Genomic DNA, 18588 nt, shown 5'->3' on the forward strand with positions numbered 1-18588 from the left:
ACAAATTCATGGCAATAAAATCAGCCCTCAAGACTCCAGCTGGAGGCCAGAGGAGCCTGGGCCTTCCACAACAGAGACTTGAGCCTCAGACACTGCCCTGCCAGGCTCCTCTGAGACATAAGAAATCTCATCAGCAGATCTATCTGTCACCATCAAGGAAACACAAGGAGACAGCCTCTTGCTTCCGCTGGGAAGGCTACGGCCAGAAACCAAATCCTGACAAGTATGGGTGGGGATGTGGAATGGTATGCCCTATGGTAGGATGGTAAAATGGTTTAACACAGTTCAGCCTTTGCCGTCCCTCTAAAGTCATATAAAGATCACCCTGTGATTCGGCAATTCCCCTCTGAGCAACAGAATTTAAAGCAGGAAGATCAAGAAACCATTGTACACTCATGTTCACAGCCAAGAGTCCATCAATGGGAAAACACTGTACACGGGTCAGTAGGATTGCTCCACGTTCAGAAGGAAGGGATCCTGACACACATTACAACACGTACAAACATTGAGGACTCTTAGCTACATGGACCCAACCAGAAACAAAAGACACGTTTTTCACAATTCCACTTACTATAGCATATTTAATGTTTGTGACCCCCCCTCCCAGATTCCTGCATTAAAATCTTAAGCAAGTAGGTGTTTGTAGCAAATCCTGAGGGTGGGGAAGACTCATGAATAAGCATGTCCTGATGAGGAACCCCAGGGAACTCTGACCTCTCTCCACCATCTGAGGGGCAAATCCAGGAAGCTAGCTGCCACCCGGCACATATCTGTCTCCATTTTGAACTTCCAGCATCAGTAACTACTAGAGATATTTATTGCTCCAGCATCCAATACTGGTGCTTCGGTCATAGCAGCTAGAAATAACTAAGGCAAGGTGTCCTGAGTACGCAAAACCATAGGGACAGAATGCAGAATTCTGCTGCTAGAGCCTGGAAAGGGGGCAAGAGAGAGTTACCACTTAACAAAGACGACTTTGGTTTTTGCAGGATGAAACTGAAATCTGTCACATAGCAACATGACCATGGTGACATGGGGATTGTGCATCCAAAACATGACCAATATTATATATAGTTTACCAGGGTTTTTGTTTTTATCTTTTTAAGAAATTGAGAAAACAGCCAAGGACTAGTTATAACAAATTTGTATAGCCCATCTCCAAGAGTCATGGCTCCAACAGGGGAAGTAGCCATTGGTTAAAGAAACATTGACTGGAAACATTGGTCTCAGGTGCACATATTTTTGCCACTGCCTTGCACACGGCGGGGCTTCGGTGGGTTTCATCTGTCTCACCTATAGGAAGAGCTGTCTGCAGGGAAGTCAGCCTCTGAAGCAGAGCATGCAGGTGGATGGATTCGCAGCCCAGCTTCCCTTCCAGGCCCCCACTCCTTCCAGCCCGAGTCTCGTACTGTGACCACTGAGAGTAGCAAAGACAGAACCTAGTCTGTGAGTTATTACTCTCTCAAATACCCACCAGACAGCCACAGCCTAAGACTCCTGGTGACCCAATTAGGCAGCTAATTGGGGTCTGGAAGGAGCGTTCCAATTGTACCACCCCCAACCCCCACAGCAGCCTGCTCCCAGCTCAACAGCTCTCAAAGACAAGACTTGGTCACAGGAGCCATAACCCTGAGTTTCTCCAAACTTGACATACGATAGGACATGCTAGATGCTGCCTTCTTGAGGGTCAGGGATACCCCCCGAAGGAGTAGAGGGGGGCAGTAGACACAAGAAGGGTTGGGTAACGGGTGCCCTGAAAGCCTCCAGGGGAAGGAAATGGAAACATCCCTGGAAAACAGCACCTACCCTTTTCATTTCCTGAGCCCAACCTAGCCCACTAATGGTGGTCTTCAGTCTCGGATGTTACAACCCAGCCCTCTTCAGACCTAGGCTCTGAATGCCTCCTGATCAAGGCACCTCCCAGGATCGGCTACTTCCTAACCCCAGCTCCAGTCGCTGTTCTCTGCCACTGCACAAACCTCACCTGCCTGACCCCCTTCCCTGCCCCCTCTGCGGCCCTGGCAACCTCCGCACAGAGGAGTCTCAACTAGACTCAGGCTAACCATCCTCACAGACTCAAGACAGTTGGCCCATAGGAGCCTCTGGGGCCCAGGGGACTAGAGACGCCTCCCTGTGGTTTGTTGTCCACACTGGGCTAAGCGCTCATCTGCTGTGACTTAATTCACCCCAGGCTTCTGCAACCAGAACAGCCATCCTTTGTGACACAATGAAGTAGGGGCAATTAATCACCCTCAATCACCCTGTGCTTTGTACTCTGGTGGCGGCACAATCTCTTTAGAGAAGGCTTTCGGAGCCTAAATAGACTCAGCAGCACAGACAGCTGCGAGGCTAGAGGGGAGGGAAGTGCCCGGACAGCTGAACACAAACGTCTGTTCAGGAGGGGTCCATCCACAGCACGTCGTGCTGCAGAAGCTGAGGGCTAATTCCAGGCTTTTCAGAGCTCTTGTTAAATCTCTTTGAGTTATAATTACCCCCAATCTGTAGCTACCACAAGGCAGCAATCAGGAAGTTAGATCTGGCCAAGAGAGGAAAGACAAGTGGAGACAGACTCCACAGGGTGCCTGCTTGAGGGACAAGAGCCTTGCTTGGGGTTGGTCTGGAGGAAGAAGGCTGGGCAGACACACTGGGTTGTCACCTTGCACCTAAGGAAACAACATAGATGCAACCTGGCCTCTGAACTAAAGTGTGTGGCCCGAACTGATGTCTCAGCTGGCAGGTCCATGAGATGTCACAGTAGATCCTGAGTCTTGGGGAGCTGGCCCCACGATGCAGCCTTACAAGACTTATTGAGGAAATCACTCAGACTGCAAGATAGCTACGGTATTGTGAGTGGGTGCATGTTGGAACACAGAATCCCTTACAGGGTGACCAAGGTTCTATGGAACTAAACCAGACCATGATCTGTTGTCAGCTGAGCTGAGAGCTCAGAGACCCTGCCTAGAAGATGGTGGAGGGCTTCTCTAAGGAAGAATGGAGTAAATCTGTATGTAGCTCCATGGTCCCATACGTCTCCACCCTCCACCGGCCCACCCAGAGACTCTTCCTTACCTTGCCAAAGCTGCCTTTCCCAATTGCTCTCAGAATCTGGAAGTGGTCGAAGTTCACTGTGAAACAAAGCAAAGAGATACCAGGTAAGGCAGTGGAAAGGCCCCAAACTAGGCACAAGCCCCACCCTTAAGAAGCATGCATGCCCCTGCTTAACAATCCTGCAGTCCATCAGAGACCCATCCACTCGACCCCTCAGGAGGGCTAATCAGGTCTTTGGGTGAACTCCAGCTGTGCAAGGGATGGCTCAGACCCTCCTTGCAGGATTACTATGAGGTAGGGACACGTAGACGACCACAGTCAGGCTTCCAGACTTCCTCAGCTGCAAATCTGCAAACCAGCAACTCCACTGACATCGTATCCCATGAAAAAAATGTGCAACAGGAAAGCCAGGTATCTCAGCCCTTGGAGACCCAGCCCCTGCTCTGGGATTCACTGACAACAGGATGGAGCGCTGGCCCTGCTACAGCTCACTGGACAGGCCTGGGATTATAATGATTCTTAATTAACAATGAGGAACAGCGCAGGACAACATTCAACACAGCCTGCTTGTTTTTCCCAGGGATCGCCAGTGCCCACTGATGCAGCCTCTGCTGCCACAGGCCTGATGAGCTGGGCACCACCTACCTGTGCACCGAATCTTTGTCAGAGGAGAGCTCTGATTCACAGACTTCTAGCTGTGACCTGATCCCCTGGGGTCAATATGGGCCAGTCTTTTCTACTGTCCTTTTCTCATGTAGGGCCTGAGGGATGGGCTCAGGCAGCCTGGATTTCTGCCCAGCACCACTTAGACAGGTCCCTCTAACTAATCCAGGATAGAAGCCTAGGTCCTCAAGTGTATACCACTCCACCTGGAAGTCTACCCAAGGCTTTGGGCCTTTTTGCATAGATGCCTACCCCAGAGAGGACCCAGGCTGCCTGTGGCTCCTGGAACCTTACACGTTCACTCCATAACCACTTTCTCTCTGGAGATTTTGGGAGGGGTGGGACTTCCATTTCTTCCTAGCTTATGGTTAATGAGGCAGGCATTGTGTTGCTGCCCGAGTGGAAACTAGGTTGGTTGAGGAGTAAGTGAAACAGACAGGGTGCCAAGCACCAGGGCTGGCAAGCATGTCAGGGAGGCCTGTAGGGAATGGGTGCAGGTCTCACGGGTGAGAACACACAAGCATCTCACCAGGCCTGAACAACATGCGACAGCATGTTCCAGGCTGGGATCTCTGACCCTAAGGCAGCCTAGTTGGTAGCCACCTGCTGGAGACCTCAGCTCCCCCACCCCCGCCGACACACACATACGTTGCCCTCAGTACTCAAACTCATCCGAGCCTCATTCCTCAGCCATTCATCACTTTACAGCTTTTCTTTTATTTTTGAGAAAACCCGAATACTGCAATGAGAAAGCACTCACAGCAGGGTGGGTGGCAGCCAGCCCCACTGCCCAGCTCCGATGAGCAGGAAAACACATTTGCTGTTGGGACAAGCCATTACATCTTCCAGCTAGGGCAGGAAGGTTGGTTGTCCAAGCCCACTCATGCGGAGACAAAGCTAAAAGAGTATGGTGAGGGAGTGGCGGCATGGTGGGCACAGTGGGAATGTGTAGACACCATTCAACAGAGGCTCCGATGTACTGGGATCTTCTCTTAGGCTCCAGCCTGCCACATAGCCCTGGATCTGCACAAAGCCATGAAGCAAGGTGAAGGGATAGATGTGATGAAGTGTCACACAAGGTTCTAACTGCAATGATCAGCGACTGGAGAAGGGGTCTGCATCAGAAGCAGAATCAGCAGGCTGTGAGTGGAGGCTAGGCACTAACCTTAGGGTGTGTGCCAGCATCTTGATGGAGGGGAACAAGCCTGGGCCAGCCACGGTGTAGTTTTTGGAGACTGGGTTCCACCAGCAAGCTTTGATTCCTGTGCCTGCCCATTCAGAACTCAAATACAGCTTCTGCTATCTAGAGGTCCTTGGCCTCCTACAGCTGCACATGAGACCCTAACTCCCCCAAGCACCCACCCACAGTCTAGCAGCTTCATCCACTCCAACAGATGGAGAGAAGTATGAGACTCCCTGCCCACCTCCAGAATGCCAGCATTGTCTGTTGGACCCCTACCCCCAGCCCCAGTGGTGCCTAGAGTCCAGCCCCAAACCACCTGAGAAACAAACTAGGCATCCCCCTGCTTGTGGGCGGCTCACTGTGATGTCCCTGGCAGCCCCTCGGCATCCGGCAGAAGGCAGAGCATCAAGTGTCTACCCGACAGCTGTGAGTTCACACAGGAACTCAGCTAAGACAACTAGCCTTTGCAGAACACAAGTGATTTTCTGAGTTTAATCTTTTCTGGCAGGAAAGGATAGGGAATAAAATACGTTAAATAACAGGTCAGAGGCATGTGGGGATCTTGCCGCAGCCGTCTGTCCTACGCCATGCTCAGACACCTGCACAGCCAATATCACCATCCAGGTGTGTGGGATGAAGCCTTCTAGGAAGGCAGGGTGTCATGGCACATGTTTTTAATCCCAGAACTTGGGATGCAGAGGCAGGTGGGTCTCTACAAATTCAAGGCAAGCCTGGTTTAAATATCGAGTTCAGGCTAGCCAAGGATATATAATGAGACCCTGTTTTAAAACAAATAAACAGGGGTTGGGGATTTAGCTCAGTGGTAGAGCACTTGCCTAGCAAGCACAAAGCCCTGGGTTCGGTCCCCAGCTCCGAAAAAAAGAAAAAAAATAAAACAAACAAACAACAACAACAACCAAGTCTCCAGGCTCCTCCTTACAGGATCTGCTGGGTGCAGAGCCAGCGTGGGCTCAGTGAGACCGGTGGTTTGGACACTGGCCTGTCTGTGGCCTCCCACCAGCCCTCAGCTTCCTGTGGTGGGCTGGACAGCTCTGTGGCTGCTGCCCGTGTGCCCATCTCCTTGGAGCTCTGGTTTCCTCCTCTGCTCGGGGCACATGAGGATCTCCTCTGCCAGCTCCTGCAGTAGGTGAGGGAGCCAGGCAGGCACAACTCTATGCTGGCTGTGGCCTTGAAAAGAAGCAGGTGCCAGGTGGCTTCAAGTTTCAGTACACAAGCCTCTCAGGCACAATCATTTCATAACCAATTCATAAAAACAGGGAGATGCGGCTGCTATGGGAGTTCCCCAGTCAGAAGTGAACATGGCTTGTACAAGGAAGACTCCGCCAAGCTGAGGGTACCAAGTTCTTCACTGAGACAACCCACTTTCATGGCAACAATGGCCAATGGGCATGTGAAGCTGTCTTTGGTGTGAAAAAAAATCAAAACAGAGATTCCTGACTTCCCCAAACCTGCCTTGTCAACTACAGGCTTGTCCCTGTGAGCCACCTGGCCAGCTCTACTTACCATCAGTCTCCTGGCAAACTCGGCTGGCCTCAGCTCCGAAGATGGTTAGCACCAGCCGTGATGCAGACCATCCCCAGATGCAGGCTCCTCCCCCTCTCTTTAGGGTCCCATAGCAGCCAGGAGTCCAGATAACAGCAACGCTCCCCCAACCCGGTACCCAGAAGAATCTGAAGCCCTGGGGCCTCTTTTCAGTCTTTTCCTCATTTGGGAGACATGAAAACTCGGGTGTGGAAGAAAATACACTAGGTAAATGAGTGGAAGGGCTTTTGGGAAAGGGGGTGCAGACTGCCCGTTTTTAGGAGATCACCACAGGGGACACTTTCGAAGCTGACCTTGGGCAGAAGAAAGAGCCCAGATGAGGGCTGAACAGGACAGTCTGTACAAGACGGCGCTATTCGTCCTGTAATTGTGAGGTGAAATCACCCATCCCCAGTGTTCAACACCTCATAAATTATCAAGTAAGAAGAAGAAAACACTAGTTCAATCCCCAACAGATTCATCTTACATGTACGCATCCCCTGCTCCAATCAAAACTGGTGTTTGAAGAGGAGGCGGTCTGTCTCGCACGCAAGGAAGTGGCCCAGCTCAGAGCTCCAGGCCTCCAGATGCCTTCCATTCGTACTACACGCTGAAGAGCGTGGGCACAGACGCTTCCCGGGGCAAATAAATATTTCAGAATCGAGGGTTTTTAAAATATTTATTCTTCAAGGGAAGCTTTTATTCTGCAGAGTGTGGCTGCAAGCAGTCACTGCTATATGGGGCAGGTCATCTCTCTTGTGCCTGGAGCCCTGAAACTATTTTTCTCAAGGATGTGGGGTACCAAGGAGCCACACAGAGTGCTGTTCAAGTCATTCGTTGGGTTCACAACCACAAAACTAAACCCAGCAGGAAGAAACAGGGTATCTCAGTGTCCCAGCCTGGGAACTCAGACAACTTCTAGACACGTGTGCCCTCGATGTGACGTCTGACCATGATCCCGAGACCTTCATTCAACCCCGAGGGAGTGAGGTGGGAAACACACACCAAAGGAAAGACAAGGGCTCTCTGGCTGAAGATGGTCAGCACGGCCTCCTTCCTTTCTGGTTTCTCTGTGTCTGCCAGCTGCTCTGACAGTGGGGCCCGAGCAGGCATTTTTCACACAAGAGTCCTTGGCCTGTTTAGATCATTCATGGAGTCTTGCCCACTGGTCCTGTGATGGTAAGCAAATGAAGGGTAGCTGGAAGGGGCAGATGACGCAATCATTCCTATGACAATATCAAAAACAGTCAAGGGAAAGCCAAAAGCATCACAGTTCACACAAAATTCTAAGCAAAACCAACAGGTATTTGAACATGCTTCTCCTAAAAAAATAAACAAACAATCTGGGTGCAAGTGACCAGGCCAGGCCTCCTCCCCTGCCAAACAGGCCACCTCAGCTCTGACATTGAGCTCACCAAGCAGACTATGGCAAGCATAAAAGCAGTTGTTTCCCAAGAGGAAGCAATGGGAAAGTGCTAAGTCACTAGGCTCTAAGTTAAAACACGGTCCTTTCCTAAAACAGACAAAAGCATGCCCCTGTGAGGAAGGCAGAAGGAAGATGGTCCCCGGGAAAGTAAAAATAGACTCAGGGCTGCACCGTGAGTCATTCTATTGTTATCCGTGACACAATCAATGCACAGCCTGAAGGCCTCCCCCGCAGGCCTGGAGGGGCAGCTGTGCTCTCCACATTCCCAAGATGTCTCCAGAGAGTCCTGTCCAAATCCAGGAGAGACTCAGGAACTTAAGTGCTGGACAGAGAAAAGCCAGGATGGACGGTGCTGCCAGTAGCCTCAGATGGAGTCTAGGCTGGGAGCCTTTCACAGTACGGACTCTCTCTCCTGGTAACCTGTGAGAGCCTCAAGTCCTCCACATCCTCCTACAGTGCCAGTCCCTCACCCACAGGACAGCTCCACACGAAGGGGGAAAGCATCTAAAGTGATGACAAGATTGCACAGTACAAGTAAAATTCACCGTTCAGTCCATGACCCAGAAAAGTCTCATGAGGAAAATCCTCCACCTGGAATGACTGGCCTGGCTGGCCATGGTCCCATGGCTTCTATAAAATGTGTGGCCCAGAATCATGGGCTACCTGGGGTACAGTCTCTTGCCTTGGTAGGAACCAGTGAAGAGCCAGCAAATCCAACTCTTTTCTGCAATTGGACACCTACATGGTACAGGCAGGACCCAGGAGCAGCCCTCTCTGCCTGACTGACTGACTGACTCTGAGCTGCTCAAGACTAAAATGGCACTCTTTCCTATTCGAGAAAGCTGAATGGGATCGACCAGTTAGCCGGCAAAGAAATCTAGGGTCCTGGGGCTGGGGATTTAGCTCAGTGGTAGAGCGCTTACCTAGGAAGCGCAAGGCCCTGGGTTCGGTCCCCAGCTCCGAAAAAAAGAACCAAAAAAAAAAATATATATATATACGCAAGAAATCTAGGGTCCTAAGGTGTGAAAATGGAGAATATTTTCTGCCCTGGCTGGACCCCACGTTACCTCTTTCCTTATCCTGAAGATGTTGCTGGCCCCAAGGACAAACGTTCAGATGTAAGGAGTATGGAAGTTGATGTCTGCTCTGGATCTGACGCTGGACTCCTCAGTCCAGAGCATCAAAGATGCAGGCAATAGTCAAGTGTACTTACTGATGTGAGTCCCAGAAGACTCCCTCAGCCATCTCCCACCATGCTGGCCCCAAGCAGAGCATTGTAGCCTTCTAGGGCCATGAACTTGTGGCCTCTGTCACTCTGTGGACTGCCAGGGATGTTGTCCTCAGCTGTCACCCCAGTTAGCCAGGCCACACAGGAAAACACAGCCAGGTCCTTTGGTCCCGTCTGGAAACATCCTCTGCCATCTCTTTGCCTAGCTACCTGATGCTTGCCTTCAGGCCTTCTCTCAGAAGCTGGCTGAGGTCTGGTGCCCCTCAGAGCCCTGCCCTTGTATCTTCTGTAGTCTCTGTCTCTAGCCCTGGGGCTGGAGTAAAGACCTCTTCCTGTGTTTCCCTGCAGCAGACATGGGATTTAGAGGTAGCTGTGATAAAGCTGAAGTTCCCGAGGGATCCTGGATTCCAGAACAATCCTGGCTTCTCATAACCAGGATCATGCCAAGGGCCGGGGAACCTGGAGATCTTCCACCACTACTCTGTAGGGGCAATGACCTGGCCCATCCCCCACCTTTTGTTTACAGTAAATGCTTCCGCTGGTAATGACTTCCCAGACTGTTCTGCCTACCCTGGCCCTGCCACCTGAGCCAATCTGGCATCCTGTTCCCGTGTTCCATTCTGACATCCCCAGACTGCAATGGAAACTTCCATAAATTAATAATTAGGGCAGCAGTCAGATCAATACAGTGGCTCTGGCCAGCCACAGCACAGCTCCTGGGGCTTGTGGGGAAGCTGCCTGGTATGGGCAGAGAGCCTACCCTATACTGGCTGGAACATGGGGTTCTCCTACAGTTGTGGGTAGCAGTGCTTCCCCCAAGAAGGCCCAGGGAAGCCTATTGTCCAAAGCCTGTCTTCTCCTAACCCCTCAGGTGCTCGACACCCTTAGAATCACAGGGACAGACCTGGGAGATTCAAGCCATTAGCACCCCACATTAGACAAGGGAGAACACACTGATCCTGATGATGTGTGTGCATGTGTGTGTGTGTGTGTGTGTGTGTGTGTGTGTGTGTGTGTGCACGTGCATGCACGCACATACCTGCACATAGGCTCTACTTTCTCTTGCCATGACTTAACACTGAGACCTAGGGAGTACCACTGCTGTAATGCCAAGCTGGCTTTAGTCACCACCAGACTTGGACTTCCACCAGCTCCTGGTCTCAGGTGTTTGGGGAGTCAGAGAGCCAAACCTGCCCGGGCTCCCATCATTCAAATCTCTGAGCTGGTAAGGCAGGATAGAGTGGAGTTCTTATCCAGGCTTTCCCTTGCAGAGGCCTAAAGGATTCGGGGTCTAGCTGTGTCACAGGATTCCAGGATCGCAGACAGGAAACCTGTGGTGTCCTCTGCTGCCCCAAAGTTGATCACAGCCATACATACTCTCTGTAGACCTCTTTGCTGCTAGGGACTATCCATACCTCCACACTGCTCAGGGTCTCAGAGCTTCCTCCACTGCAAGCCACCCTGGCCCCTTTCAGTACCACAGGAACCCTCTCCCCCAGCAGATATGAATTCTAGGTTTGGAGTACATGTGCTCCTGAGTGCTGGGGTGGATGGCTGCTGGAGTACAGCAGTAGCCTCACACAGCAAGAGTCCAGCCAAGGGCCTAGAACACTAGTTAGCTCTCCCGAGTGGTACCAGGAATGTATTAGCCTCATCATGAAAATATGAAGCAGACAGGCCATCCTGAGAGGAACCTGGGATGGCCTTGCCAGCAACTGGATTTTGTGTGGGAAACAAGTTCTCTGCCTGAAACCATGGTTGAAGGTGAGTGGAGGGAATGTGGCCAGGCCAAAAGCTTGAAGGAGTTTGACTCAAAGCTGCCCTTCCACTGGCTGCCGCAGCATCTGGGCATCTGCTCTGCAGGCCATCAGCAGCCTGGAGGAAGACGGAGGGGTCCTAGGAAGAAGCAATAGGTACTAGACCCCAGTTGCGGGAGAAGGCTTGAGTCTCTGCATTTCTAGATCACATCCTGTGTAGGGGAGCCCCATCTACTGTGCAATATGTGATATGAAAGAGGCTGAGATCCTGCAGGGTGAAAGACAGCAGCATCGCAAGAGCCACAGAACCCAGGGAGGCTCCACACCAGTGCTTAACTCTGATGCGTCTGAAATTGGTCAGGACCTCGGATAGCAGCTGCCAGGAAAAGCCTGGCAGGCCTCATGCAGGGGAAGCTGCAGGGGAAGCTGCCCCCAGCACTTTCACTTCTCGGTCCCTCCCAGAGGGTGGGAATGAAGGCTAGGGCTGTGTAGACCCCAGGGCTACTGAAAGAAGCAAAGCCCAGCACAGTCTTAGGCCCTCACCTCCTCTCCGCCATCACCTGCAGACACCCAGTGCGCAGAGAAGGGGAAGGGAGAAGTGCCAGCATCTGCCTAGCGCAGGCAGCAGGGTTTCACAACCAGGCAGGTGTGAACTCACTCAGTACTCTCACACACATTAGCACTTCCACAGAGGCGAAAACACCTTCCCTGACTGTCAACAGCACTTTCCCACAGCCTCAGCCTCCTCTTTCCTGGAATGAAGGGCACAGGGGAAGCAACTGGTACCCTGCCTGCCAAGGATGCTCACTGAGGACAAGGGATGCTCTGTGCCCTTTCTCCTCGGCATGCCAAAGTCAGGAATGGCACAGCCCCACACTCGCATCCTGATCCATGAGATACAGGTTCAAAGCTTTCTCTACCATTCCTCCATGTCCAGCAGGGGCAAGAGTTGGGGCTCAGGGATGGTCCCTGTGTGGCTTGAGTCCCAGTTGTCAGTCCCTGTTCATGCAATCCACACAGATTCTCAAAAGGATGTACACACACACACACACACACACACACACACACACACACACACACACACCAATGTTTATGCTTCAGTCCTTTCTATACAGTTTAGGGCACATGTCAGATACCACAGCACCAAGAACTGGGACAGGAAACATTTATTTCACTACAGAAAAATCACATCTCACACACAGACTAAGGGCGAGAACAGGGCATTCCATCGTGAAAGAGTTTTGTTCTAAAAATGTTAACAATAAATGGTAGAAAAATATCAACTTGCTAAAAGCATCCCTCCACATTGTCCCAAAGGCAGGATTCACTCGCTGCCTGGAAGCTTTTCGGGGCTCAAGGACAGCCATTTCTTTCACAGTGGCCTTCAGGACTGAACCAGGAGATGCCAGAGTTGGACACTGTTACCATGACACAGAGGGGCCAGCCACCTCCACCCTTTGGATTTAGAAAACAGAGGGGAAGGGCTAGGTCACAGCCAGAGTAGAGCCACCCCAAGAAAGCCCCTTCATGAAATCCACATCCCAGGCATCCTCCCTGCTAAAGTGCCTTAACCATAGGACAACTCACACATGTTGGTGGATGGTGGAGCTCTCCACCTGATACACACTGCAGGTACAAGTACTTTGTTCAGAACACACTTTTCTCTGCCTTCCCACTTGAGAGGAAGAACCCTAGAACCTTGGGTCTAAGCAGCCCAACCCTCAACCAGAACCCAAAAGTTCTGTCTGAATGCTGCCTTGGTCTCTAAAGAGAGCTGCAGACACAGAACCCCATAGATGTCTTTAGGAGATGAGCCCCAGCGGCAGCCTCCAGCAGAGAGGGGTTGGGAGGAGACTAAAGGAAAAGCTGCTGCCTTCTGGCCCTCACCACCAGGCCCTGGGATGAACATGATCAAGGGCAGCAGGAAGGAGTGGCTAGGAGGCTGACCTAAGACAACTGCCCATCAATTCTCAGGGAAGCAGGCTACAGTCCTCAGACATGCAAGACCATGTGGTCCCTCCTCTGGGTTTTACCTCCCCGTGCTTTGACAGGTCCTGCCCCACTTCCCACTCCCACACCCTCCCTATCTCCTTCAGCTGGAGGGTTGACCATGAAAGAGAAACATCTAAGACTCAGCAGGATGCATCTCTTACATCCTTCCACAGACAGGGGTTTACCAGTGCTCAGAAAGTTGCTAAGGCAACGGGCAAAGTGCAGTGTGGGAGGAGTCTGGAGCATACAGGAGCGTCAGCGTCTGTGCATGCACCAAAGCAGCAGAAGACTGTTTCCTCATACTCATTACAACCCAGGGCCCCGAGCACAAGACACAGTCTTACACACTCAGAGCACAAGTCATACACACTTATACACCTACACACTCACACATTCATCTTGCCCACACTAGCACAGGCACACTCGCATCCTCACACATACTCATACGATTTCACACCCACGGCATTCACACCCACCCAACACACACATATCTGCTCTCCACCCAGTCCAGAAGCTTGGGAAGCCTCACTTCCCACTGGTCACTTATGTCCTGCCTGCAACAGCCAGGGAACTTGAAACCATGTTTTAAGTTCTTACTCTGAAGGAACAGACAGGGACCAGTAGAGGCTCTCAGAGGTATGTGACATAGAACTACACCTCTCGATCTCCAAGGTACCCACCCCCACCCTTACCAAGCCTGGCCCCAGTGTCTGCTGTGCTTTGAGCCTTGGAACCTACTCGGTTGTCCAACCCCAAGCCCAGCTGGCTGGCATGAGGAGTCCTGCCCAGTGCCATGTAAATGTCAGCCCTGACATGAACTGATAGCACAGTAAAGACTGGGAAGCTGACCCTCACACAACGAGATTGGTCACCTCCGAATCTCAGACTTTGAACCAAAGGGAGGAACGGCTAGGTTCCTGAAACCCAGGCAATGTCCTCTTGTGTACTTGGGGAAAGGCAATGGCAGGTGGAGGGGTCACACTGTCTTACCTGATTTTCCTGGCTCTACCCAGCAGAGTCCCAAGAAAAGACACTGTGGAACTTGACAAGCCTCCATTACAGCTCACCTCACAGAACTTACGAGCTGGGGACACTGGGACACAGTAGCCAAGCTGAGAATGCTGAGATCCCTTCCCCTGGGCACAGCCATCAGAGTCCCACACTCCTTAATTCATGTTGGTTCCTCAGCCATTTTTAGACATTTCATGAAACATTTAAGGCATACAAGTCATAAAGAGAACAGAAGAGCAAGTCCCGAGGCCAGACAGGAGACTGGTCCAGAGCCTGTGGACCCCTCTACACACCCTAACTTCCCCCTACTAGTCATCCTTTCCCTAAACTACCCTTAGCCACTCAATTTTAGTTCACCACACCAGGAATCCGTTCAGTATCCTCAGACCTTATCCAGGACCCCTATGTCACATGTGCCCCTGGGGTCTCACTCCTCTTTATGACTATGGATCTACCCATACTGATCTGGGTGGTTCTTTTCACACCCGCATGGCTATCTGCTATGGGTGCACACTCTCCCATTTCTCCTTCTGGGGCGTCTTACCCAGAGACATTGCCAAGGGGAGCTCTTCCATCAAGTCCCCGGACTTATTCACTTCCTCTAATCACTAACCAGTGACCATGATGTAGCTTAACAGTACACACTTGATCTTTTACAGCTCTGAGGGCTGAAGTCTCATGTGGGTCTGGCTGAGCTAAAATCCAAGTGTCATCAGGCAGATGGCATGTGTCTGTCCAGCTGCACAGGCCAAACATCCCCACCAGGGTGATGGCACTAAGCCATAGGGCCCTTTAGAGATGTCAAGTTCTGAGGATGTCCCATCCCCTGGTGCCTTTATAAAGGAAGCCCCAAAGGACTCCCTGTCATGTCCACCAAGTGAGGACATGGCAGAAAGACACCATTCATGAACCAAGAGGCAGACCTCAGTAGATGATAAGTCTGCCAGTGCCTTCATCTTGGACTTCCAGCTTCCTGCACTGTGAGACCTAAGTGTTTGTGACAACAGCCCTGGGAAGCAGAACAGCCTATCTCCTTGAGGCACCAGCGAAGAATTCTTCCTTGCTTTCAGTTTCCAGAGAGGAGTAAACTTCCGCTGTTTGGCAACTCCTCTTCCATCCACAGCCAGCAGCCTGCCTTCCTGGAGTCGCCCTCTCCCAACCTCTGTCTCTGCTCACATCTCCCAGCCTCCTTTGCCCCTCTGCCCCCTGCTCATGAGGACTACTGGTTTGCATATAGAGCCCACCCAGGTATTGCAGGGCAACCTCCTAGCCTCAAGACCTTCTACTTGGTCACATTTGCAAAGTCCTCTTTGCCGTGTAAAGTGACAGTCAGAGCTTCTATGGATTTAGATGTGGACACCCTCAGGGAACTCTCTAAGCCCCAGTTGCGCATGAATGTGCACTGAATCCCCTTGGAATTCCTGAAGGTGGTGAGGACTCAGAAAGTGCTGAGCGGAGGACTCTTCTCTAAGCTACGTTCCCTTACAGTGGCTTAACAGGTGATGCTCCTTGGTGTCAGGGTCATGTAGGGAAGGTCCTTAGAGGTCCTCTCTATACACACTCACACACACACACACACACAGAGAGAGAGAGAGAGAGAGAGAGAGAGAGAGAGAGAGAGTGTCAGCAAGGTCTTGCATCATCCCCAGGTTCTGGGTTTGCTGAACAAACATGTCCTAAGAAGGCTGTCAGGCAGTGGCCTCCTCCCCAGGCAGACCTCTTAAGAGACACTGTCCCCACCCAGCCTACTGAGATGGCTGCTCTGGCAACTGTGGGCAATGGGCAATGCCACCACCTCCCAAACCCATCATTACACATTCAATCAGAAACCATTTCTATTTGGAGACTAATTGTTCTGAGGACTTCTTTTCAAAATGTAAATTTGGGATTGAGATTCTAGTCCACTGGGGCAGGCCCCACCTTGCCCCAGCATGCCTCCAATGACTCTTAGAAATGTGGGAGAGCTTTGCAGGGCAGGCCTCCAAACCTGAGCCACTAGGAAATCTCAAATAGGTATCTCAGCCTCGGTGATGCACTAAGGCCAGCACTAAGGGATGCAGTGTGGGTCCTCGAGCCATTTGGAAGAGTCAGAGATGGTTTCCTAGAGGAGGGAGCTGGGCTGTCCCACAGAAAGGAGACAGGCATTTCTGGGTGGTTCGGGGTGGCAGGGTGGGATTCTGTGGAGGCAGCTGAACCAGTAGAACATGAGAGTACAGACTATAAAGGGAGATCCAGGACCCCAGTTCCAGGAGCAGAGAGGCCCAGGGTACTAGGGTGGCAATGAATCATGCTATCTCACTGGTGAGACCAAGGAGTCTGACTGGTGAGACCACGGTTACACATTCACATGTACAGGTGCCTGCATGTGTGCTCACATTCATGTTTTCTGGCACAGGTCGCTGTGTGCCTGCATATTCACGTGTGTATATTTGTATCAAACACATGTCTGCATGTTGTGCTTAGTTAAGGCTTGTGTGTGTGTGTGTGTGTGTGTGTGTGTGTGTGTTATGATGTGATTATGCCATGTGTACCTGTATGTGTGTCAAAAACTTTCATTCCTGTATGTTGTGCTCAGTTATGAATTGCTTGCATGTGTAAACACATACATGTATGCTCATTGGTGTGTTTATAAGTTTTCAATATGTAGGCCCACCTGAATTCTCGCCAGTGGGACTGTCACCCCAGAGGGACTGTCAACCAGCCAGTCCTGACCCACAGCACTGTGACTACCTTGTGAATGCTACTTTGACCCCCTTCTTCCCAGGCCTCACCCTAGGAAGGTTGTCTAGACCCAGGGTGAGATGCCCTGCTCTGCACCTCTCCCACCCAGACCCTCAGTCAGGTGGGAAGTTGGCTTTGCGTCTTTTCTTCCTCCCAGGATAAAAGAGTGTAAGACAAGTCATATTTCTAGAACAAGACAAGTCATTTTTCCAGAAATCTCTCAGGTGGCTATCTGTCCCCAAGCATTTCCATCTTCTTGGGACATGTGCCTAGCTGGGGCAGGGCACACCAATGTCAGGGGGCAAGCTTTCAACATTCCTTAACATAGACAACTGGTCATTAGGGATGGGTTGCTATGGTTCCCTGCAACTAGTGAGTCTTCCATGTGTGTTCCTGATGAAAGCCGTGTATCACTAAGGCTGCAGTATGCACATCACAAACCCAAACATCACTGAGTTTGGTCCAAGGAAAATCAAATCCAGCTAAAACCCTAGTGCTCAAAAGAGTGATCACACAGCTTGTGGACCTGCATTGACACTAGGCCATAAATAACTGCTTGCCCTGCACTATCAAACATAGCCATGCTCCCTGGAACTTCTTCAGACTCCGGGAGATTCATCACCCCAAAACAACCCCGCCACTAGTTAGGACAATGGCTGTCTGTACAGGAATGACCAGCTCAAAAGAGAACCAGGGTATGAGGAGATCCCTTAGTAGAGTTAGGTGAACAGCACCATATCCCTCACAGCCAAGTCACAGCCAACATGAAATCCACTCCCTTGCACTCACTCAACCCCCACCAGCAAGAGTAGGCCCTACCACAAACTCTAGTGCCCTGAGCATGTCAAAGTAGTCATGGCACTGTCCTAGGTGCTGACAGGGGGGGCTGGTTCCCATCTCTCACCTGGGAGACCACACCTCTAAAAGGGGACAGTGCTACTATCACAAACACCCTAATAGCAGGTACTGTCAGAAGCCATTCAGGCCCACACACAATGCTGCTATCCCAGAGCATCTGGACCTAGCTTCAACCTGTGCCCTACTTGTATGAACTAGCAGTAGTCACAGGGCACCATTTAATGCAGGGACAGTGAACATAGCTAAGAGACATGTCATAACCCTAAAGCCAGTAAGGTGCATATGATATTCTCTTTGTGCAAGCTTGTTACCCTTGTTGGGAGGTAGAGGCAGAAACTCCCACAAAGACTAACCATGACCAGTCAAGGCAGCTTTATTCTGGCTTTTCTTTCTCTTTGCAAACAGCATTAAACTGTGTTCAATCAGATTTTGGGCCCTGCTTGTCAAACCTGTACAGTATGTCTAGTCAGCCAAGTTTTAAGAAAGTACTGGGGATGGGTCACAACTATTTTGTGCACCTCTACATCAGAGAAACAAGGGAGACACTGAGCACTGTGACCACGCCCTTGTAACTGTGGTCCCACAATCACAGCCCTGGGCATGAGGAACACCAGAGCATGGGGTCCTGTGCTTGCCCTTCCATGTACCAACCCCACTTGTCCCTTTCCTCCAATGTAGCCCAGTTCTCCAGGGCCCAGCTCCCTGACACTCTGCCCTGCTCTGATGGCTTCTAGACCACCCCAGTGCTCATTAGGATAATGGGTCTGAACCTGGAGGAGGCTGCAAACATCCTTGCATCTGGGAGAACCTGCCAGAGCCTGAACTAGTAGAGAGAACAGCATGTCTGAAAAACAAAGACTAAAAGCAGCAGGCATCAGCCAGGCTCTGAGCAGTCCTCAGGGCACCACCCAGGCTAATGCAATTCCTTCTTACTGAGGCTCAGAGCGGGGTTCAGCCCCATAAGCCAAAGATACAGGAAACTCCCACAAATCAACACATTAACAAACAGACAATTAAACGCAAGCAAAAGGACAGGAGTTGAAAAAGACCCGAGGCAGGACAAAAGAAGCTGGCCTTCGTTATTCATCAAGAGATGCCAACTAGACCCTAACCGTAGTCCTGCATCTACAGTAACAGCAAAACCTGTGTCTCCTGTGTG

General features: G+C 51.2%; 1 protein-coding gene across 3 annotated transcripts in view; it reads right to left on the reverse strand.

Annotated features, from left to right (window-relative positions):
- Positions 1-18588, reverse strand: part of Stk32c (serine/threonine kinase 32C) — an 81001-nt gene that overhangs the window by 29840 nt on the left and 32573 nt on the right. For 2 of the 3 annotated variants that reach the window (NM_001108922.1, XM_039085359.2), the window contains exon 2: positions 3070-3125. In NM_001108922.1, coding sequence (NP_001102392.1) covers positions 3070-3125 — 56 coding nt within the window. Of the gene's footprint in view, positions 1-3069; positions 3126-3336; positions 3532-18588 lie in introns of those variants that run through there. The other variant, XM_063269674.1, reaches the window with a different exon arrangement.

Source organism: Rattus norvegicus, chromosome 1, assembly GCF_036323735.1.
Source record: "Rattus norvegicus strain BN/NHsdMcwi chromosome 1, GRCr8, whole genome shotgun sequence".
NCBI lineage: Eukaryota > Metazoa > Chordata > Mammalia > Rodentia > Muridae > Rattus > Rattus norvegicus.